General features: G+C 38.4%; 1 protein-coding gene across 1 annotated transcript in view; it reads right to left on the bottom strand.

The window, feature by feature from the left end:
• The window catches only part of xpo4 (exportin 4), a 37,197-nt gene that overhangs the window by 7,834 nt on the left and 4,238 nt on the right, over window positions 1–25,125 (bottom strand). Inside the window, exons 2-14 of the mRNA XM_079617831.1 lie at window positions 24,265–24,370; window positions 22,435–22,576; window positions 22,141–22,279; window positions 20,978–21,094; window positions 20,360–20,512; window positions 13,372–13,485; window positions 6,883–7,040; window positions 5,461–5,635; window positions 3,819–3,995; window positions 3,416–3,558; window positions 3,188–3,333; window positions 2,776–2,953; window positions 57–216 (exon numbers count right to left, since the gene is read on the bottom strand). Coding sequence (XP_079473957.1) covers window positions 57–216; window positions 2,776–2,953; window positions 3,188–3,333; window positions 3,416–3,558; window positions 3,819–3,995; window positions 5,461–5,635; window positions 6,883–7,040; window positions 13,372–13,485; window positions 20,360–20,512; window positions 20,978–21,094; window positions 22,141–22,279; window positions 22,435–22,576; window positions 24,265–24,370 — 1,908 coding nt within the window. The remainder of the gene's footprint in view (window positions 1–56; window positions 217–2,775; window positions 2,954–3,187; window positions 3,334–3,415; window positions 3,559–3,818; window positions 3,996–5,460; window positions 5,636–6,882; window positions 7,041–13,371; window positions 13,486–20,359; window positions 20,513–20,977; window positions 21,095–22,140; window positions 22,280–22,434; window positions 22,577–24,264; window positions 24,371–25,125) is intronic.

Below are 25,125 nucleotides of genomic sequence, written 5' to 3'. Positions count from 1 at the left end.
TCCGACATCGTGCCTGCTGTTTCCACACATAGATCAACCTCATTTTGGCAACTCACTTGGCCGTAGAGTTTCTCGTCCACCAGCAGGTATGTCTTGGCCCAGCGCCGAAGAAACCAGACAATGTCTTTGCCCATCTGAGGACTCAGGAGCCCAGTCAGACTCGCTCGCGTAGCCCGAGATTCCACCTCTGACGTTCTTAGCACCGCCGATAACAACCTGTGACAGAGAGGCGGAGAAATGGAAGTGCAAATCTAGCTAAATATACGAGGCAATTTTCTGCCAGCAGAACAACCTGAAATAGAATGACAATCTGTTCTTTACAGGAAAATGAAGGGAGAAGAAAAACAAGTGTGAGAAATGGCAGAGGGGTTGGAATGGAGTTCATGGCGGTTCTGTCCAGATGCTTCGAGACTCAACAAAGGCCCACACTAACAAACGGTATCATTCCTTCACACCTCCACTGGTAAAGAAAGAGGACACAAGAAAGGGATTATAGCAGCTTACTATCCTGGAAGACAGATATCCCACGCTCCCCGTGAAGTGCAGCACCATTAAATGTTTCACATTGTTTGTGAAGATAAAACCCCACTGACATTTCAGAGCTGCGGGGTTGGTGCCTGTTATTGGGAAACACAATCCCTTGGCCCACTGTCTTTCCAAATCCTCTACAGTCTGCTCGCTTTCACCCACCCATCACCAGCCTACTGTCTCTCCAAATCCTTTGACCTCCACATCGCCCCCCATTCAAATTCTCCATCCCTCCCCTACCCATCAACTCTGCGTCCTTCCAATCTTTCAATCCTCACCTCTATCCCATTCCACAATTTTGGAATAACTCCATCCATTAAGACCAAATCAGATTACAGGCAGATTTTTACTGACACACCACTAGGTCTCTATGAGACCCTACCAGTAACCACATAAACAGCTTCTACATCATTAAAATTACACTATTCATTAAATTCACAGTCTGTATCCCATTCCAATCAGATTAGAATCAGATCAAATATCTACTTGGAAATGCCAGGGGGAAAAACCCAGTGTGTGTTTAAGCATAACATGCCTCTTGATCCTTCCCCCTTCACATTTTTTTAAATAAAATAAAATACTTGTTAATAATAATAATATATAGTAATATTGACATATAAAGTAAAAAATTATGATATATATATATATAAATTGTTTTATTTACATTTTCTATTTCTATACTTAAAATACTATACAATTATATTTTTTATTGTTTTATTATTGATTTTAATATAGTCATTATTATTAGATAACATCAATAATACAGAATTTTACTTAAAACCAGCCTTTACTACAACAACGGTGCACATAGACCTTGCATTTTTTTCCTCCCAATCAACTAGGAAATAGCTTCTGAACACACGCACGACTCCGGGCCCCTAGCGCTCCCCTCTGACCCTGGGCTCTGAGTGGCACCTGGCCTGGCTCTAATTGAATAATGTGTGGGGAGTGGTGTTGCAGGATTGGCTGGCGCCGGGGCCACTAGAGGGCTGCTGTTCGCGTGGCAGGCCTCGCTGGGCACGTGCCAGGGCATTCCCCGCTGGGCAAACGTACTGCAGATCAAACGGCCTGTGCTACACCACGCCTGCTCCCTCCAGCAGCATTTCTGAGTAATAAACTTAAAACATGAGGAGGCTTAAATCACCAAGTCATTGTTCGTGTAGACAGCAAAATAGCCAACAGCTGGCTGGTTTTATGCTCGTTTCTTATTCTCCACCAAGGCTGTAATTATTTGATCAAAAATAAATAATGGCGGTAAATAATAGAGCAAATACCAGTAAATAAATGAGCGCAAACCTTAGTAAATCACCTTGCATGCTTCATTCAAATACTCTCCTCCCATAAATTTTGCAGCCACAAAAATAACCTTATAAAAAATAACCTAGTAACATTTTTCACTGCGTGTCTTTAGTAAGTCCTGACAGTAGTTAAACGCCGAAAGAGCATTACGCTGGCACAAGCTGTTATTAAATCTGGACCCTAGTATATTATAAATCTCTGTGGCAAATGTATAAAAGAAGAGCATGTTGTGCAAAATAGATGGGTCTATAAGTATAGCAAAGAGGAGGAAAAAACTGACAATGTAGTATTATTATACCTCATCTATTTAATGATGAAATTATGACAAGCATCTATATTTAGAGGCAAAGCACTCTACACACCTACTGTATGTATATTTTTTCCATGGCATCTTCCTAAAAAAAAATAGAAATTTGGCACACTTATAGGTTACATTATGAAAAGTAATTTGATCAAATATGGGGTCAGTCCCTCTAGAACCACTATCAAATTTCACATCCATTTTCCCTAATACCTTTTGAAATGAATCTAGAAACTTGATTCAAGTTTAACATGCGGTGATCAGTGATTTCCTACCAAACTAGATTTTCAAAAAAAAAAATACTCCTAAAAACTCCTACAGCCTTCATTGGATTTACTCTAAATTTGGCAAATATCATCTTCATGGTTGTAAAAAGTAAATTAAAAGCTTTTTGATAAATCCAACCACTTGCATATAATTTACATTTGACATGAGGATGCCATACAAGAAGTGAGGGTGTATCTTAGTACAATGCAGTGCACATAATCGGCTTGAAAGTGTTACAAATAAGAACAAAAAGGAAACCTTCTGAATAATATTGCCTGAAAAATTGGAATGAAAACAAATCATAGCATGATTACCAACAAACCTGAATCTTCTTTACAGAGTAATGACACACTGGCACGTTTACTGTGAGGACTCTTTACCTGATAACGGAGTCTGTCCTGTTGCATCCTGGGATGGAGGTGGCCTTCTCTCCAGGAGAGCCGAGGAGCTGCAGTGTAGTGTTGATATCCACCTCAGTCGAGTGTTTGATAGAGTACTCCATCACTTCTGAAGGTATCAATGGTGTCTCACCCTGAGGGTCATCAGCCAAGAGGTAGCCTGTTAAAACACCATAAGACTTCAGAACAATGACAAAAAGCTAAAATAATGTCCAGTTGTGTATGACTGAACACTGACAGTTCAACCTGACACAATAAAATTACCCGAATTAATGGAAACCTTCATAGACATATGAGGTTAAACATGCTACTCACATTTGTGAGTGAAAACGAGTAAATGATGACAGAATGTTATTTTTTGGATGAACTTATTTCCTTTGAGGATGACACGGACCTGACACTAATATGAGCCAATGAATGTCTTCGTAAAGGTCATCTAGAACTTTCCGGTCCACTGTGCCTGGGTCTGCAGTTGCCATGAGGTGCTGTTGGTGTCTCTGGAGCTGCCCGTGAAGCCGTGTGACTCTGTCCTCCAACAAACTGAAGACAGATGGGAAATGTAAGGCTCACAATGGTTGTTTATTACAACAGTTTCTCTGAAGAGGAGTGTGTGTTTCTGTACCCTGTTAGAAGAGGTATACAGTGGTCTGCAGCGATGCGGCCCAACATGCCGATACTGGCCAGCTGATCTGAGAACAGCTCTCTGTCGTCCTCCTGTAGCTCGTTTATTTCTTCCTCTTCATGAGAAGCGACACCATTTGCAGTCTAAAAAGACAAAGCGTATGACTAAAACCATGTGCGTTACTTTGGCAGAGGATTCTTTGACGGAAAACAGTTTTAGACATTTGTTGTGCTTCATGCTTTTCCATTTTAATTAAGATGAAAAGAAAGCCACAAAGTCAACAACAAAAAAATTCTAAGAAAAGCAACAAATAACCAACAAATTGGAAAGCCAAAGACATTTTGGCAATGTAAACAGATGAGATTTAACATGGTGAGAAAGCTGTGTTTGTGGTTGTTCTGACCAGGTTTCTCGTGCCGTCGGGAGCTGCGAGGTGACACTGGATGTAGGAGTTGAAGACCTGCACAGCGGGCTGGACGAAGCAGCCCCGGGGGAAGTGCTCGTCCTCCTGCACTAACGTCAGCCAGGACTCCAGCAGCTTATCATATGCCTCCATGTACACCATGTCATCCTTATCCAGCTAGAGACAAATAAACGGATGTGATTTTAATCATGTCACAGTCACATGACACATCCCTTTTCTATATTCCAAGACCGTACGCCCCTCTCATAGTTTACTGCATACTTTATATTAGGGCTGACTTCTAATAGTCGAGGATTCGACGATTCGATTCGGAGAGGTCTGATTCGACTATGAACCTCATAGTCGAATACATGGGCGTCAGTTTGGTTTGAAATGTGCTGGGACAGAGACGCATTCGCATTTTCAGAAGGGCTGGGTACAATTTTATTTATTTTTTCGCTTTCGCGCAGGTCATGTTTTGAAAGACGATGTCCTGTAGCTTACTAATGTAAATAAATAAAAATATATTCAAAAATCTGCTTCACATTTTCAGCAGGGCTGCGGAGCGGCTGTGGGTTGACTCCACACGGTTCTCATGTGCGTTAAAAAGCTTTACGTGGTTTAATGTACCTAAACAACGATTACCAAATTTCCCTCTCATATTGCTCCTCATAACCACTGAAAATGGTAAAAAAATCTAACCCGGAGTCCAATTATTATGGACGTTATCTGATATTAAGCGTTTCTGCTTCACATTTTCAGCAGGGCTGCGGAGCGGCTGTGAGTTGACTCCACGCGGTTCTCATGTGCGTTAAAAAGCTTTACGTGGTTTAATGTAGCCTACCTAAACAACGATCACCAAATTTCTCTCTCATATTGCTCCTCATGTTTATGAAATGTTATGATATATGTGTGATATGTGTTTTTTAGCTCTTTTGTTTGAAATGGAAAAAATCTAGCTGCTATCTAAAAAAAAAAAAAAAAAAAAAAAAAGGTTCGACTATCAGTCGACTATGGCAAAATCTAACGAATCAGATTCGACTATGAAAATCCTTAGTCGAAAACAGCCCTACTTTATATGCATCTAAGAGTCCTGTAAAAGGTATCACAGTTTCAACAAAAAATATTAACCATTTACCATTAAACAGCACAACTGTTTTCAACTGATAATAATAAGAAATGTTTCTTGGCTTCTTGATTTCTGAAGGATCATGTGAAACTGAAGAGTGGGGTGATGACTGCTGAAAATTCAACTTTGCCATCCCAGGAATGCATTACATTTTAGAATATATTAAAAGAAAACAGTTATTTTAAATTGTAATAATATTTCACAATATTACGGTTTTGCTGTATTTGTAAATCAAACAAATCTTCCTACCCAAACTTAATAAATCTTATGAAGAACCAAACCAACCCCAAACTAATAAAACCATGTGAAACTAAAGTGTCCAGCCCTAAAGTATGGGTGTGAAAAAGTACACTCTGGTTTAATGGTTTTATTTTTCCTTTAAATACAATAAAAAGTCTGCTGCAACAGAGCAGTTCTCTATATAAAAAAAGAATAATGAGTTTGACGTTCACAGACCTCGGCTACTCTCTAAAGTGTGGTTGCAGTCTGTTGTGGCACAAATGCAGTACTCACCACCTCCTCCAGGGCGGCGCTGCGACCAAAGGAACATGTGAGCAGAGTGAGACAGTTAATGAAAGAGGCGAAGAGTTCGTTCGGGAGCGCTGTCAGAACGCTTCGGGGAAATGTGCTGATGAGGTTACTGATGATGCTGGAGATACCCACGGCCTCCGAATCTTCGATCTCAATCCTGTCAGAGGGTGTAAAACAGACAGAATAATAATGTACGTACTTACAGTGGCAAGCCTGTCCCTTAAAGGGTCATCCCACAACCAACCTCAATCAATGTTCTCTTATCTGGAAGTGTGAGATACAGCATGAGCCTGCAGTGGTCCAGTGTAAACGGTGTCTATAAGCACAAATACCTCAGCTGCTATAAAGACTTGTGATTTCAACCACAACATCGACCTGCCGTTGTGCTGGCACACTACATGGATTCTGGGAACACAAGGGTTTTTTCCCCTCAGAAAGAGCAGTCGAGGTCTGCCTTTCTTTACGCTCCCAACTGAGGCTCTAACCCATATCAGATGGATTTAAATTGTAAGCAGAAGAGTTCAATCACGGCAGATTGGCGGACCTGCCGCATGGTTTTCCGATGATGCAACTGGAAAAATGCTCCAGGAATAGGTGATTACAGAATGGCAGAGAGAGAGAGAGAGGGAGGAGTGGGGAGAGAGAGACCCCGACTCACTACGCCTACTTGTTCTCAAATTCCAAACAGCAGTGTATGAGAGAATGTGTGTGTTATTTAAAGCTGCAGAGACATCAATCCATCTTTATAGGCATTACAGAGAATTTACAATGCGAGTACTTACACAGAACTATGCCAACAGTGTCAAAACTTAACTCATTTATCATTTTGAGCCCCAGAAAGAACTTAGGAGAAAATTTTGCAAATATTGTCCATTTATGTTTCTTGAATAAACTACTCAAATAAATAAATAAAAGTATTAATTTCATTCTATGAACATAAATGGAGAAAACAAATAAATTAGTAGTACTTTTATTTATTTAACCATGCACTTCAGGAGCACTGTTGCCCCCACACTTTAAATGTATGGGTTAGTAGTTTTGTAACTTGCCCTGGTAATTTTCTAACCCTACTATTTGGTAGAATCTCCCTGTCCAGAACACGCCTGGGTCATATTTACCTCAAAAATCAAAATCATTTTTTTTATTACATTTTACTTAAAAATAATTAATCCTATATTTTAAAGATTTTTTTACTTAAAAAAAAAAAATCAATGGTCCTAAAATAACAACACACAATATAATTTATTTTATGGTTTAAAATGAAACGTGACCTAGGCATGTTTTCATATATACATCAGACAACTACTATGCAGTTATCTTACAATTCAAAAGAATACATTTGTGAATAGCAAGCACATCAAGCACACAGTGCAGCACATGACTGAAGGTCTCAGAGAAACGCACCCATTGATCATGTTGAGCAATCCCTCCACCAGGTGGGCCAGGTAGGTCACCTGGGCGTTCTCATCGGGGAAGATGGGGCCATGCATGGAGGCCAGCTGGGCCAGGCACTGAAGGGAATCCTGCGCCATGTCCGAGTCCTCTCTGATCTTCCTGTGCACCTACAAGACAGAGAACACAAGAGAGAGACGGGCTGAAACACGTGCCATTTCCTGACTCATTACACTGACGTAAACCAATCCTATTTTCAAAAACCCCATAAAAGGAGCATGTCTGATATCAAATCATCTCTTTAAAACTGATTTTCCTATGAACTCAAGAGTAGATTGCAATGTCTTCATTGACTAACTGATACAGTCCACACAGAGATCAAGACATCCTACAGTGGACCAAACGATAAACTCTCAAAACCGACATCAATGCAGCTCACCAACAGACTGAAATCCTTCTCCTCAGGAGACATGATATATCATATCACAATGAGCGTATAAAAGAGAGAATAGAAGCAGTGGAGGTTGGAGAGAATGTATAAGTGACCGTAGGTATATTCTACAGTGTTAAAACCAGACAGGCCCCCTTAAAGAGTCCAGGAGGAACTGCAGACCTGCCCATGGGCAGCTGACAAAACACACGGGCTGGGGAGCTCACACAGTCTCTCTGAATCACAGAGAAAAGCCTCTCTCATTGACATATAAAAACATACTTTCTCTCTCTTTTTCTTCTGCTCTCGCTTACGCAGATACGCAGGTCTGTCTTCGATTTCTCATCTCACGCAAGTCTCTGAAACCTTCTGCTCAGTGGAATAATGAACGGAGGAAAATTGTGGAATAGCCCTCACCTTCGCAAAACTATAGCTTCTTGCCACGGACAAAACCAAGCCAATCAATCAGATCGGCTTCTCAAACACCAATCCAGTCCGAGGGGTTCACGAGGACGAGCGGCATGAAGCGAGAGCTACATGGTCAAAGAGACGGCTAACGTTTCTGAGCGGACTGACTCAAGTCTCCAGCACATATGGTTGTTTGGCACACTCCTTTGCTCTTTTTCTTTCCTAAATCCCTGGAATCTTACTCTCTCCCGTCTGTTCGCCAGACGTTCTGGTGGAGATGCTGTGCGAAGAGGTGCACGGAGTCAGATGGAGCCCTCTGAACGATCTGGAAGAATGTGGATGAACCTAAAGTGGCATTTCCTCAACACATACCACCTCCTACAGATACACGCGTAAACATCAGCCACTGGGCAAAGTGCTAACGCTAACACACCATAGCACAGCCCTGTCTGCTAGAGCGGGTGTGAAATCATCCTCTGAGCTGAGAGAACGAGAGAGAGAGAGCGAGAGAGAGAACGAGAGAGAGAGAGAGAACGAGAGAGAGAGAGAACGAGAGAGAGAGAGAACGAGAGAGAGAGAGAACGAGAGAGAGAGAACGAGAGAGAGAGAGAACGAGAGAGAGAACGAGAGAGAGAGAGAACGAGAGAGAGAGAGAGAAAGAGAGAGAGAAAGAGAGAGAGAGAAGAAAGAAAAGAGTACAAGGCCAACGCTTTGCGAGCAGCATGCTCCGTAAAAACAGCTGCGCTAAAGAACATCCACGCCATGTAAACTATGCCAATCGCCTTGAGTCAGACTATAGTTAGAGTCTGGCAGGGGGCGTCTAAATCAAAACAAGACAAGGTAGCTCTCCGAAATGAATGCGAGAGAGAAAAGAGGCAGGGAGACCTATTAATAGAGAAAAGACAAAGCCTTGTGTCTGTCCACGGGGAGGATTAGACCCTCTCCTGCTTTCTATTCTCACCGCTCATTTCTCCAGCCGCATTCAGCGTGTTCAGATCCTGTTACAAAATCAGAGGCTACAATCAATCACCTTACGACAGACAGCGTTATACTCAAAGTGCCATAACAAGCCCTGATTGTGTTTATACCATAAACAAACCACGCACATGCTCTGAGTCAGAAACTGATCTCAGCTTCTAAAACTCTTTGCCTAGCGCTAAACACGTGTGGGTGAATCTCATGAAACTTGTCAAGAAAAAAATGTGCATCCCAAAATAAACTATAAAAGAATGTATACTAAATAAATATATAAATCTTAATACAATGAAATTGATATTTATTTGTTGTAATAGTGACATTCTCAAATGAATAAATAGTCTCATTCTCATTGCTGAAATGCAAATTTAACTAAAAACCTAAAATATATAAAAAAAAAAAAAAAAAATCTTTATATGAAATAATTTTTGAAATACAGTATTTACAATAAAAAAAATTATAAAACAAAGAATATAATATATAAACAATTTTTAAATGTAACATTTTTAAATACTGTAAACTGTAAAAAAAGTCAAATGTCTGCACTGTAATGAAAATTTTGGGGAAATATGCCAAACTGTCATGAAAATAAAAGTCACAACAAGGGTCCTAAATTATGCTTCATTTTTTGGTAATACAATATATATATTTTTTTTCTTTAAAAAAAAAATGTGACATGTTTTTCTGAGTTTCACCCATTTTATGGATGCATAAAAAAGTGACTGTGTTACTAAATGAGTGAGTGCATGTGAAGATGGAGGGTGCAAGAACAAACCTAAACTAAAACCACAAACAAAAACACCCTTCAGTCGGTTTGGCTGGTAGGAAAATGTTAGCGCAGCTATGGCTTTATTAGGTGCAAAGAGAAAATGAGATGTATTTTAAGTTATGCTTCATTTTCTCTCCTCTGCAAGTTTCCAAACTGCTGAGACGCAATCAAAGAGGCAGAGAGAGAGAGAGAGAGAGAGAACTCTCCTCGGACCACCTGAGGGAGGATTTGAGGCTGTTAACAGGGGCTTTGAATCCAGGGTTCAGAGTCTAATCCTTGCAGCTCATCTCTGGTCACCTCTGACCCCAGCAGCGCGTGTCTGGACGCCCCCTCGTCTGTTCAGGGCACAGCTGAGAAGTGAGGACCAACAGCTGACGGGCCAGCATACACACACACAGACACCGCTGACAGGCCGACACACGCACACTCACCCTCCCCTTCAATAATTCACCCTTACGCACACAGATCCTCCTGCATGGGCGTAGAAAAACAACAAGGGCACCACACACAGCTACAAGGAGACTCGTAAAGACACACAGAGGGTGTGACAGCTGACCACTCTTCATCCTTTAACAAAAACATTCCCCCCACTCACTGTAAATACCACTAAATATCACATGGCCCAAACAACACCCCGAGAGACCAGCACAAAACCACTGAACATCATGCTCAGCGCCAAAGAGACTTCACTGAACCCTCATTCAATTTATTTAGCATTCTATAAGAGTCATGGTCTAAACACTAACGCATGTGTTCTGAAACATTGGGCTGTGAATGATCGAATCTGGTTCACCTCTCCATCTTCAGCTATTCTATACTGTACTGTCAATAAAAGTGTCAAGAAGCCAATATTTACACTACCATTCAAAAGTTTGGAATCGTTTATTTTTAGTGTTTTTGAAAGAAGTCTCTTATGCTCACCAAGGCTGCATTTATTTGATAAAAAATACAGTACAAACAGTAATATTGTAAAATATTATTACAATTTCAAATACCGATTTTCTATTTTAATATTTTGAAATGCAATTTATTCCTGTGATGGCAAAGCTGAAATTTCAGCATCATTACCCCAGTCTTCAGTGTCACATGATCCTTCAGAAATCAGTCTAATAAGATTTGTTGCTCAAGAAACTTATCTTACAGGTATTATCACTGTTGAAAACAGTTATGCTGCTTAATATTATTGAGCAAAACCTTAACACATTTTTCAGGATTCGTTGAAAGTTCAAAAGAACACCATTCTTTTTGACATATAAATATGTTGTACCATTATAAATGTCTTTCTTTACTTTTACTTTCTTTACTTTTATCAATTTAATGCATCATTCATTTAATGTTTTGAACAGTGCATATAAGTATTTCCCATATTAGATGTTTTCATATTTTACAACACTGAACCACAGACAATTTAAAATCGCTTTTTGACAACAGTAACATACTTTAATGTCAAAGTTAAATATAAATAAAAAATGGCCAGAATACTTTATCACTTTCCTTAGGTCTTGATAACAGTATATTTATACATCAAATTAAACCACATGTGGTTTGATGTTTGTTATAACCAGCTACATTCTTAATCAAATAAAAAATGTTGGATTTAAAGTCTGCGTGAACCAGTGAACTTCTTCAGTGTTGTGACGTATTTGCAAGAGAAAGGGCATATTGAACAGAGGGCAGGGTTTTACTTAAGCGCTCCTCCTCTCCATCTCTGCTCATAGCAGACTAATGGTTTGAGAAGAGTGGTTAAGCGTTTTCAACCCAAGCCGTCGTCATCAGAGAACGAACGCCATTCCAGACCGGAAGTAACTTTTCAGACTTTGATTAAAGATTACCACGGTAAACTATTTGTTTTCTGTGTATTAACTTGCACGGATAAATTGTTCACCACAAGACTAGTAATATGCGCTAACAAAGTAAATAGGGTAAATTTTGATTTCATGTCGACTTTACATTTTTAAATTGTAATATTTTAGATGACTATAAAGTACACTAACATTTAAAAAGAAAATATAAATGTAATACGCAAATAAATTACATCCATTTTAGAATCCAACATACACGTCAATCAAAAATCAAGCATATATATCTGGTATTTCAGTACGCTTCAAACCCATAACAGCAAATCCCATAAAAGACAAATGAGACACTTATGTTTGAACAGCCCTTGACCTCCAGGTCAACAGACTGACCCTTGTTAAGACGGGTGCACAGTTTGTCGCCAGTTTACAGATTGCAGCCTCCTCTCAGAAAAGGCATGAATGATGGAGCAGCATATTGGCACCTTGTAGACTCATTCCTGAGCAGCAGAGTGAAGGAAAGTAACATCTAATCGGGCTGTAGAAACCACCCAAGACTGATGGTGGAAAGTAGAGCATTATTTGGCAGCGGATGCCTCAGGGAAACCGTGCAATGGTAATGGAGTAAGAGCGGAACGCTATTTGGCATGTGCATCACTGATGCCGAGGGTAACCTGACGGAATTGTTCCACACATCACGACCGAAGTCTCACAGGCATTAGTTCTGTGAGATGTAATGACCCATTAGACTGAATTTATAATGACTTGAAGGTGTACCGTGCAGAATGCATGCATAACACATGATCTTCTGGAGATAATAGTCTAAAATGTATGCTGCTTTAATATAGAGCACAGAGAAAGGAATTATTTCAATCAGCAGATCAAAAACGCAAATAAATGGGTAATTGGGGAAAACTAATCAAACCATAATAACAAGAAAGAAAAAAAAAAAACATTCACTGCCTTTGACTGGTAACGTTAATCAGTTTCTGTTTGATGTAACTGTTCAGTTTTATATGGCTATGTATATGGTATAAGATAAATATTGGTCAAAACAGATTTGCTACTTAGTACAATTCTAACAGCACTGGATCAGTATTCATGCATATCTAAATAACATTTCAGTGGAGAAATACAATTATGTATTAGTACCTTATTACGTCACATTTTTCCTTGTAATGGTGTCATTATTGCCGTGAGCAACTCACACAAACATAATAGTTGGAAAATGGTTTGCCCCGGGACAGTTGTGTCACCCACAGATTCGGTTTCAGATGAAGAGCGCAAATTCACATGTATACACAAGTGCTGAAAGTCATCATATATACTGTGCCATACTCCATACACCCTACCATTGAAAAGTTTGGGGTCAATAAAGGTTTTTATTTTAAAGAAATTAATCATTTTATTTAGCAAGGATGCATTAAATTGATCAAAAGTGACAGTAAATATGTTAATGACACAAAACATATCTATTTCAAATAAATGCTGTTCATTTTTCTAATCAAATAATCCTGAAAAAAAAAACATTTTATCATGGTTTCCACACATATAGTTTTCAATTGTAATATTATTACTATTTTGGTGAGCATAACAGACTTCAAAAACATTAAAATATCTTACTGAGCCAGAACTTTTATTGTGACAGACACAGATTTTATTTTAATAGATACACACACCTATACTAAAATAAATACATGTGATTTTTTGTGTGCATATTTTTACTTTACATTTTTCCCCCTCAAATCTTCCCACAGACCAGACTGGACTGTGTCTTTGACCCCTGTTTCTAAGGCAACACATGATAATGAGCGTTTACTCACCGCAAAAAAACTGCAGCTCATTTAAATATAAATGTGCCTTAGATATTATATAAATTCCTATATATATATATATACACACGTTTTTTTATTTTTACATCTGCTCAATATCGTTCATTTAATGCTAACTGCTGCCGTATCATATGGTCACAACATCAGCGGTTAAAGACAATTATTTGAAAGAAAATAAAAGCAGGAAGAGAGAGAGGAATAAAAGCTGAGAGAACGCAGGTAATGAATGAACAATGACATGATAAGAAAAGAGGAAAAAGTAGCAAAAAAAAAAAAGCAGGTGGTACTCACAGTGAAGAAAAGGTCCATTACTCTGTGGTCTAGAAGAGTTTCCCTCCAGGAATCTGTTGGCTTGAGCATGACATTCTGAGTCGCTTCGAACATGGCAATGTAGTGCCTCCCCAGTGACACCTCAGTTAAGGACAGAACAGACCCTTCAAAGACCCTAGTATTTCTGTCACTTCTCTCTGGCTGTTCCTCCTGGTCTACACTAAGAGGAGTATGGAAAACTGATGCAGTGAATCTCCCAGCGTCTGTTTTCTACAGATCTTTCTCTATCGCTCTTCTACAGCGGCAACGTTCCTACTGTTCAATCGTGCTGTCCCCTCCCACTAAATGTTTACCTCAAAATCTCCCCCTTTCCATATGTAGCCCACTGTGAAAAGTGATGGGGGGGGGACGACAAAATGAGAGGAGGAGGAGAAAGAGAGAGAGAGAGAGAGAGAGAGAGAGAGAGAGAGAGAGAGAGAGAGAGAGAGAGAGAGAGAGAGAGAGATAGAGAGAGAGAGAGAGAGAGAGAAAGGCTCCCACAGGAATGTCTGATCAAAGCCAGTTACCGGCAAAGGCCACACATTCCTCTGGGCCGGACCCACAGTCACTCCCAGCAGACAAATGCAAGTGCTCTCTCGCACACGCACACACACACACACACATTACAGTTTCTGCTCATGCCCGGCATATACATAGCTAACTGTAAATCAACATGCACCTATGCTAAATTCTCCTGCTAGATCCTAATCATGTTGTTAATAACATGTATTCATTACTTAAATGAGCTCATTGTTTCTGCCTTAAATTAAAGCATTGTTAGCTAACTGCGTGATTTGTATATGTACATTTCTGAAATTCATAACTGGGACAGTCACCTCTGACAACAGATCATTCTAAATTGTAATGTAGACATGCATTTTCTGGAAAGCTGCTTTAAAACTATGTGTATTGTGTAAAGCGCTATACAAATAAATGTGAATTGAGTATATCGCTGCAAATATCAAAGCAAATTATCTTACACCACATAAATACGTGGCGACTCACCTATGAATTCACTATGCAAACACAAGGAAGTGCCAGGTGTCTGACTAGCATGCTGGAGTGCGTTACATCCCCTCTGCCTGAGTCCGTCCTGAGCAGACCTGACTTTATGGCCTCTTAAAAATAGAAAAAAGGAGAACTCTGTGTGACCCGTGCTGAGGAGAGAATGGGCCTCAAGGGAGAGCGGCTGGAGCTTGTGCTGACCACCAGCGGGCTGATAGCAGCCTGCCACATGAGCGCAGGAGGGAGAGACTGACTGACGGAGGGACGCCAACGAGCACTGACGGGGGATAAACCAGCCGGTCATTTAATGTCACTTGGAGCTATTGCTGGAAAAGTGTGCGAGCGTATGAAAAACAGGGAGGGTGACTAAAGATATGACCTCCTGAAACCCAAGCCGGGCTTACTCATAAACGCACATGACTCGTTTCCACCAGTCCTCGTCCCAGCTGCTGAAGACACGAAACACATGACGACCTCAACCAGAGATGTGCAAAACTACATGTCAGGAATCAACTAGCCAGAGGTCAAGACCACAAGATGAGTCTCTCAGGGCGCATTCACAAAGGACACGTTATAGTGTTCAAACACAGCTAGACTTAGCTGAAGAAAATACCACAAAAAGCAGCAGTCTCAAGATGTGTTTTTAAGAGTTGAACTATTGTAAACTTAAAAAACACTCATGGTGTAAGAACACAGCATGAGATGTGATGCAACAGCCAAAGACGCATTTTTGCATGTGTATATCCAGAAACACACACACACACATATATACATATAGTGCAAAGGCCTTTCAATATGGTAAATGTTTATCCTACATATCCGTTGAATATCCTCTACTGTTCAAGTTTGAGGTCAGTAAGAAGTCTCTTATGCTAACAAATGCTGCAAATATATTTGATTTAAAAAAAAAAGTAATATTGTGAAATATAATTTAAAATAACTATTGTCTTTTTTTTATTTATAAAAGAAAATTAACTTAGTCCTGTGATGGCAAAGCTGAGTTTTCAGCATCATTACTCCGGTGTCACATGATCCTTCAGAAATCATTCTAATATGCTGATTTGCTGCTCAAGAAACATTTCTAATATCAATGTTGAAAACAGTTTAATATTTTGTGGAAATTGTGATATCTATAACAAGCCAATTTGAAGTCTGACAGTAATAACTCCTGGAAAAAAGAGGCCTCAATTATAATTTGTACCAACATTAACATACAATTCCTTTGCTTTCATATGCACACACTATATTCACTATATACGAGCTATATACATGGCCTTTCAGATGGAAAGATTTAACATTTATCGGTTCTTTACTTATGGTGTGTGTCATATGAGAGAAAGCAGAACAGGACATGATGAAGACAAAATCTGACATGTTGGCTTTAAGAGACAGACTCATGCTGTGGAGAGAGAGAGAGGATGAAGGGTCAAATGAGTTCAAGGGGTGAATATAAAGAGCCATAACACACTCATAGCGAAGTATTACTACATTTTAGAAGGCAGTTTCTTTAGGGATTAAATGCTTCAAGATTTAAAAAGCGATTTATGTACATTAATAAAGATTCCATTTGTTTTGATACACTGATCAGTTTTGATTTAGTAACATTTTAAAAGTAATCCAATCGACACTCAGGGCCCTATTTTAACGATCTGAAATGCAAGTGTCAAAGCGCAAAGCGCAAGTAACTTTGTGGGCGGTTCCCGGCGCTGTTGCTATTTTCCCGGCGGGATAAACGACTCTTGCGCCTGGCGCAAATCTAAAAGGGGTTGGTCTGAAGTAGCTTCATTATTCATAGGTGTGGTTTGGGCGTAACGTGAAATAAACCAATCAGAGCGTCCTCTCACATTCCCTTTAAGAGCCGGCGCGCTTGTTCCACGGCGGATTGCTATTATAGCGGCGGGTTTGCCAGCACACGCCAGGAGCAGTTCACAGCCGAGGAGAGCGACGTTCTCGTCAGGGCCGTAAAACACAGAGAAGTGACATTGGGGATGATGGGAGAAACCCACCCAAATTAGCTTCGATTAAACAGGCATATAATTTGGGTAAATGTGTAGCCTAATCTAGATTTTTTTTTTTTTTTTTATCTAGATAGATCTTTTTCACATATTCACGGGCACAACAATTATTTCCCTCGTGTGTTAATATTTTTCCTTGTAATAATCTATGATTTGCAAAAATGAAAACTGCTGCGTCTGTTTATAATTATTAGAGAATCAAAGTGGATGCGCGTTAACACGCTACATTATGGCCAAGCACGCGCCCTTAAAATACCATATCACTAACGCGCAACGCGCCACTGTCTTTAGACTGTTTTTTTCCTGGTCAGTGGCGCAATTGCTTTCTAAAACTGGAAAATAGCACCAGGGGAGTTTTGCGCCGGAACACGCCTCCTCTTTGCGTTGAACCGCCCCCGCGAGCGCCAGTTAATTTCCTATTTTACCGACGTGCGTCTGTGGAGGGAAAAGTCCGCTGTGCGCGGGTGCAAAATAGGAATGATACATGCGTCGGTATTCAAAGTCAATTGCGCTGGGTGCAAGATAGGGCCCTCAGTGTTTCTCATTAATTACCTGGACTGTGGTGGCCCACCAGTCTAAGCTATCCCACCAAAGTTTCATATTTATAACCAAACATATTTTTACACTTATAATAACAAAAGATGTGTTTTGCGCCACTGCCAAAGCATCTGTAAATTAAACTAAATTTGGTATTGTGATGATCAAATAGCAAAAAGGCTCCAATTTAATTAAATATGTAATGATTATAATCTACTGCGCAATGCAGTTCAGAGTGAAGTGCGGCACTGTGTTAATATACAAGTGTGCAGCTCATAATCTGGTTTTCAGCATCTCAAGTGGCTTAGTGTACAGTAAATTTAACTGATTACAGCATATCACTAGATTTGGAATAAGAAGCGTTTGTAAACCTGTTATTTTCCGTCATAAAAGCTTAAGGGTGATTAAATAAAACTCTTGCAAGTGAAGAAATTGTAATTTTACTACGGTTAAACAAAAAGAAGCAAAGTTTGAAATATTTACTATTTTACGGTGCAGCTGTGATACAATAATGATACATTTCTGCCTTAGATTTGATGATGAGAAGAAAAAGAGAAAGAATAAATTATTATTATCTTTATATTCAAATTGTTTGGCTTCCTAAAAACACCAGTGTGACATGTCGCAAAATCATGTGGGAAACAGTCACTACATCAAAGTTTTGTAATTACCGGTAACTTTTTTTTGTTTAGATTTTTCGATTACCTCAAGAACATATGGAAATAAAGACAACAGAAAAGGAAAATCAAGTGTGAAGTTTCCACACATTGAAAATCCTTTTTCAGTTGTGGCCACTGGAATGAGCTGGCAATTGTGGCAACCATAGGCGTAATTTAGTTAGGAACTGGTCTGTATCGGCAAGATACTCCTTCCTCATCACAAAATCACTGAATACATGTATATTTGATGTGTGAGGTGGGATCCAAGGGTATTAGGAAGCCTGAGTATCACATCCTCCCTCTTAAGATTCCCCTCACAGCCCCATGAACACCCTTCTCCCAGTCATTGGGCATGGTACATTGGCCTTACAAAGCTCTTCTCACTCGTGCATGTGTGTTTGTGTGTCAGAGATGAGGGCTGGCACACAGCCATCTGTCATCTCGGTCTTCCATTCAAAGCACCTGACCGACTCAAAGCCTGGCCACAACCCGGCGCAGGGTCACTAGGGCCATGGACAGACACGCAGTACTTCAGACTCTGAGGGGAATCACGCAAACGTGTACATGAAAAATGTACATGCGTCAAGTGGGAGTGTGTCGTGGACAAATGACACGCATGCCATGGCCTTGACTACTAAGAGATGGCGGCACTTTGAGGAAAGCAGAGTCTAAGCGGCTGTCAGGAACACACACACACACACACACACACACACAGAATGGTCTTGAGTATGCAAAATATAAATATATACATTACCAAATATATATTACATGTAATGTATGCGAGTCTGGTAGGACCAGGCTACTGTAACATTTCATTTGTACAGAGAGTCTGGCCTCTCTCCATTGACAAGCGTTAACTTCCTCTAGGGCGGGTACTCTGTTGAAGTTTAAAACTATTGGATCTGCCCAGAGACACTCTGGATCTGCCATAACCAATTGCTAACGTTTTGTTGTGACGAAACTTAAACTAGCGCACAACCTCAACGCCATCGTTCTCAGCCACTCCCTATGTTCGCTGATTGGACCGGTAAAAAATTGACCGGAGAAAACCCAAGAATTCACCGCAATCCCAGACGTAGTACTGAAGGAAAATTAAAATTGAGTGGAAGTACGTAGGAGGGCGGAGCCAGGCTAATGTTACAGTATAAAAAAATATTTAAATATAAAAAATATAATTTGACTTAAAAATACAATAAGATAATTTAATATTAAATATTTTATACAATACCGTTCAAATGTTTGGCTTTTTAGCAAGAAGGCATTCAAGTAATCAAAAGAGACATTTATAATGTTATAAAATATTTCAGTTTAAAATAAATGTTGTTATTTTTAACTTTCTAATCAGAAAAGAATCCTAAAGGGGGGAAAAGGTACCACTATTTCCACAAAAATCACAAGCAGCACAACTGTTTTCAACAATATTATAATAACAAAACAAAAAAAAGATTCAGCATATTAGAATGATTTTTGAAGGATCATGTGACACTGAAGACTAGAGTAATGATGCTGAAAATTTAGCTTTGCCATCACAGGAATAAATTACATTTTGCAATATAAAAATATAAATATAAATATTTAATATTAAAATAGAAAACAGTTATTTTAAATTATTTTAAAATTAATTATTTTAAATCTATATATTTTTACTAATATATATATATATATATATATATATATATATATAAACAATTATTTATTATTTTACATTTAAAATGGGGCTTTAATTGGACTGCTGTGAATGCAATAAACAGACATTACACATTAAAGAACATTAGTTGACTTGTCATTCACACAACTCAGACTAATCGATTTTATAAATATCCACTAATAAACTCACACATTCTGTCCTCTCTGTGTCCTTAACAAATGTGCTCTTGGTATCAAAGAACTATCTCCCCCTCCAGCACCCAGTGGGCAATTAATATGACTTGAAACTATGCAAACACATCAATGCACAAATGGCCGCCCGACATTCCACCCCAGCACTCAATGAGCTGTGTGTTTAAAGGCACACTTATTGAGCACGATAAGGGCTTGGCACAGGCCTCCTTTGTAAGTGATACGTGACCCTGGTTGGCATAGACGCCAGCTCAGATCTCTTTAAAGAGACACAGAGACACAAAGTCAGCCTGAGTGGGATTAACACCTCACAGAGCTAAAACACACAGACGCACGCGCACCATCAATCACAGCTCATGATTTAGGACTAACACTAGCACATGTTAACAGCAAAAGAAAATGACACACGAAGGTAGAAGTAAAACTACGGTGAGGCAAGAAAACCAGACCTTTAAAATTGATGTGAACATATTAAAAGAATGAAACTCTGGGAAATACTTTCTAACTCCTCTAAATTTGTGGTTTCAAGCAGGTGAACTTTTTTCATGCTCTGAAAAAGTACATTTTTTAATGAGCAAAAAGAATTGTGCCAGGATCCCGTTCGGTGTGCGTGATTATTTTGCGAGAACTGCTAAGAAGGTTGAGAATGATTATCACATTATAGCTTGTCTATTATTAATCCAAAAATAAGTCACAGTTAATTTTCTTTCTTAACCCTTGTGCCTCTAAAACATTTGCAGCTTCAGCCCAGGTCTAGCGTTCCCTTGTACTCCCAGGAACACAAATCTAGCCTGCATCACCTCTCAACGTTCCTCTAAATTTAAAAGTGAAAAAGTCATGGCTACAACTATATATAAAAAAAACAAATTTATGGCACACAAATATATATAAAAAAACACTTCATGAAAGGATATGATTGGGTGGAAGAAAGTTCCAGCTGAGCACTTGATTGGCCAGTGCAAGGTAGCGTTGGAACACACAGGACATCTGAGCATTGAGGTTCTCCCTCCGACTAAACTCCTGCAGGACCTCCATAGTGAGCATGAAGATCTGCATGAGGTCGTCCTCCTTTTAAAGTGTATTAAAATAGAAAATCATCATTTTAAATTGTAATAACATTTCACAATATTACTGTTATTTTTGTATTTTTTTATCAAATAAATGCAGGCTTGAGCATAAGAGACTTTCCAAAAAAAAAAAAAAAAAGGTAATATTTCCAAAATTGTGTGCGTGTATATATATATAATATAAAATTTTATTTATTTTGAAATGTATATAGTTTTAATTCATTTTAATTTATTAGTTGGAGTTTATTTAGCTGTAGTTATTTTTGTATTTCAAGTTATATATTACATTAACAAAAACTATAATAGTACACCAATGATACTAATATACCACTGTTCAGGTTCACTTTTTCACATTATATTTTTGCCTAGTATTACAGGTTAACATACAAATGTAACAGCTAGCCCTGGGTCAATACACCTGATATCAAAAAGACACAAGGAGAATAATTGGGACGGAAGGACAGACCTGAAAGATGCGTTTGCAGCTTCCGTGGAACTCCATACTGAGGCCGATGTTACTGGTCTTACTGGAGCTGGAGAACTCACTCAACAGAGCCGTCAGGATGGAGCAGGCCAGTGTTTGCTAGCAGGACAGATACAGACATGCACAGTGACACAACTTTATTTCCCATCAAGCCAAAATGGGTTAAATATCTTAGGAAACATATCCTACACACTTATTCAGACACTTAAAATATTTATTTCAATCAATATTGGCACTAAATATATTAAACCAGGCAAAACGTTTTTCAATGGCTTAATTTTTGCTGTATGAAGTACAATCATGAGTCACGACTAGGCATTTGATTCACCACATATTGAATCCATTACCTGAAACTGGACAGATTTAAAACATGAAACTGGAGCGCCCTCTGCAGGAAACAGTGTGTACTCTTAATTTTTTGAAAAACATTTTTGTTTAGGATCACTCAAATACATTTTTAGGTGCACACTAGTCATACATGGTCAGCGTCACATACAACACATTAGGTCCTCCACATGTTCTGACCAATAAAGGTTCATAATTTTCCCTACAACTACTTTATAGTTACTAAATATGGATTAGATTGTTTAAAAAAATCAATATGGCAATAAAAAAATAAAAATAATAAACATCAGTCAAAGTTTGAAAATAAAAATCAATAAATCAATATATATTGACTACAGAGAAATGTTGATGACTTAATATCTACTCAGGTTTTGGAAATTAGTGAATGCATTAAGTAAATGCATATCTGTTATGATTTAGATTTGTGAACTTTCAAATATGAATATACTGTATATGAAATTCTATTAATAAAACTATTAGAATTTGCTGATCATTATTCATGTTAGTTAATATTATTAATTCGAATTGCTATAAAGCGGTTAATAAAAAAATAAAAAATACTACCCTCATATATACAAGCCCTACTAGAGTGAAAGCTGTGGTCATAAATATAATTGATGTTATGCGATGTTTGCCTAGACCTGGCTTAATCATTCAAGTATTTTTAAGCAGAAGACTACCATTAATTGTTATTAACTGAAAGAATCATTTGCATGTAACTTTTAATGAGCCTTTGCAGAATTAGTTTGATATTGCAGTAAACTCTCACGGCTTTCATCCATGTGACACGCCAGTCTTACCACTGTGGGGTTGCCGCTGCTGATGAGCTGGCTGACCTCATGGAAGATGCTCTTACAGTTGATGGATTTGTCGAGAGAGCCTCTCTTCACTATTACTGCTACTGCTAACAGGATCTGCTCTCGAACGTACTTCTGCAGACTACAGCGAAGCAGAAAGAGATTTACACAATTCAGTTACACAATACGCTTTTACTGAGCCAAGCTGAATATAGGCTATACCAGAGATGGGTTTCAGAAGTTATCCAGAGGTACAATCGTATGTTGTCACACTTTCATGTTCATTCACAGACTTACTTTGGTCTCTGTAAGACGTAAGTGAGGAGGAATGTTCTGAGGGACTCAATACTGTTCTTCTCCAGAAGGATCCATTCTCTAACCACAGCCTCCATGATGGCTGTGGCTGCCTGGAACAACACATAGTCCACTTTACTAGTCTCTGAGGAGAAAGAAAGACAACATTCATTTATTATTATTCTTTATTCATTCATTTATTTGCTCTTACAACATTATTTTACACTCTAAACAAAGTTTAAGATGCTGAGTTTGTGTTAAAAATGCTTAACACTATAAAGCCTGACATACAAAATAATATCAAATTCAAATAATTTTTTTAATAAACAGTTTTTAAATTGTTTTTTTTTTCTCTTTAAAAGTTTGAACATGATTTTTGTTGAGTATCATATTTGATACATCATGCTTTCGTGGCTCCTATAGTATGATATAGGGGAAATTGAAGCTCATATTCTCGAGGGGGGAAAAAACGTCTATTGCTGTTTTTCTGAGGCAGTTGCTGATGTTTGTATGGCCTAAACATAAGATGAAATTCTGATAGCTTGTAAGAGAGAGATTGAGAGATGTACAAATAAACATTGCTTCAGTCCAGTAAATGTTCATCTAACTAAATATGACTAACATTATAAAAGTAATTTTTATATTTCCTTCATACATTTAAAAAAAATTAAAAATTTCACAACAAAATAGGACGTTTTTACAATTATATCAAAGGGCTTTTTACATGCTAAAAATGTATGAACTATTAATCCGACAGCAAAAGGTATGTTTTTGTGTCAGGTTCTTTAGCGGGCTTTTCCCAAATCACGGAAGTGACCTCGACGTCCGGTTTAGCGGAAGCATAAGCCATCAGGCAAGTGTTATTTAAATAAACTCCTGATGAACTTACAAACTTTACAATGCCTCTTTTTATGAGTACATAACCTATTTGTACTACTGTAGAAGTTTAGTACCATTAGGGGCATTATTAGTGGGGTAATTTACGAGATACAACATTCGGATCCATTTGCGCCTGCACTAAGCCATTCGGCTGATCTCTGATATCGGCTGGTTTGGCTCGAGGTCTTGGAGCAAAGAACCCTAGCTTGAAATTACTCCGAGCCATCCCTTTAAGGTTGAATCCGCTCAACACGGCAGTTTTTTTCAGTGCGAGTTCTGCATGATTGCGAATCCTTTCATTAAAACCAACAAAGTATAAACAAAATGTCAACAAGAGATTTTTGCAAGAGAGCTATGTTTATCTCAAGTAATTACCTGAAGTATGTCAGCTTAAGTGATTATAATGGCAGCGATTTTCACTCACTTTGTGTAAATAATATATAGATTTTTTTTTTCATGCTGCTAACTACACATTGCAAAGTTTCTGGATTGACAACCGTATTTAAATGCATGATTGACAGTGAAAACCATAGCAATGGAAAGATCCTGTTACGTCAAGTTATCTATGCATAAAGTCTTGAAGTGTAAATGCAATATAATAGACCTGCAACCTTTTCTATGTAATGTGTCACTTTGTTGTTATTTTTATTACTAACTTTTCAAATGTGTCACTCAGTGAGGTTTTACATATACATTTACAGATTTTAAAATGTAAAATAGTTAAGCACTTTTTTATGATCTGTCTTGACAGTGGTTATTTTATTTATTTCATGAATAAATAGGATAAGTTGTTACAAACTGTTTCTTTGCATTTATTCTCGATTTATTGTCAGCACTGACCTCACAGTTCACATGGGTACTTTGTACTGTGTGCGCATATGACTGTATTCATCCGTCACCAACAACACAGTAGAGTCAGTACTAGTTGCAGTGTCTGTCAGATCTGAGACTCACCGAGGATGTGTTTGCAGACAGCAAAGGGGGATTTTGACTTCCTGAAGGACAGGAATATGTGCTCTGCATGCTGCCTCTGTTCTGTGCTGACCATGGACGGCGGTGCCTGTGAACACATTCATAAAAGGGGTTAAACGTTTGTGTGCTTGAGCAACATGTTACACTGGTCAATATTGAATATAACACATGTACACCAAAACAAACAATCAGCTAAAGTCATTTTAGATTTTGGTCATGTCAATCTCTAAAAAAAATTTTTTTTATTACAATTGATCTCCATTTCAATTATTATAGTCCCTTCTGCTCACCAATACTGCATTTACTTTATCAAAAATACAGTAAAAACAGTAATACTGTGACATATTGAATTAATACTCCAGTCTTCAGTGTCACATGATCCTTGAGAAATTCTAATATGCCGATTCATATTTCTTACTATCCATGTTCCAAACAATTATGCTGCTTATTTTTTTCTCTCAAAAGAACATTAATGATTTGAAATCAAAATCTTAAATGTCTTTATTGTCATCATTTTTTTTATCAAATTAATGCATCTTTGCTTAATAAAGTATTAAATAAAAAATAAAAAAATAAATCTGAGCCCAAACATTTGTATGATAGTCTATATTATATTTTAGTTTTTCAATAGTTCTTTAGTGTCTTTTAGTCTCCACCAAATGAGAAATACTACACCAGCCTAAATGACAATCATAACAGGTCACTGACAAAATGGTAAAAGAGCCTCCAACAGTGGTGACAAAAATCAAGCTTTTCTGTTCCCAGTGATGACCATTGAAGCAACACACAATATGAACACATCCAGTCCGGTCTGCCCTGTGAACGCATCACACACTTGAGACA

Source organism: Phoxinus phoxinus (genome assembly GCF_949152265.1).
Source record: "Phoxinus phoxinus genome assembly, chromosome: 7".
NCBI lineage: Eukaryota > Metazoa > Chordata > Actinopteri > Cypriniformes > Leuciscidae > Phoxinus > Phoxinus phoxinus.
Note: the sequence above shows the minus strand (reverse complement) of the source record. Positions and strands in the feature narration are given on the sequence as shown.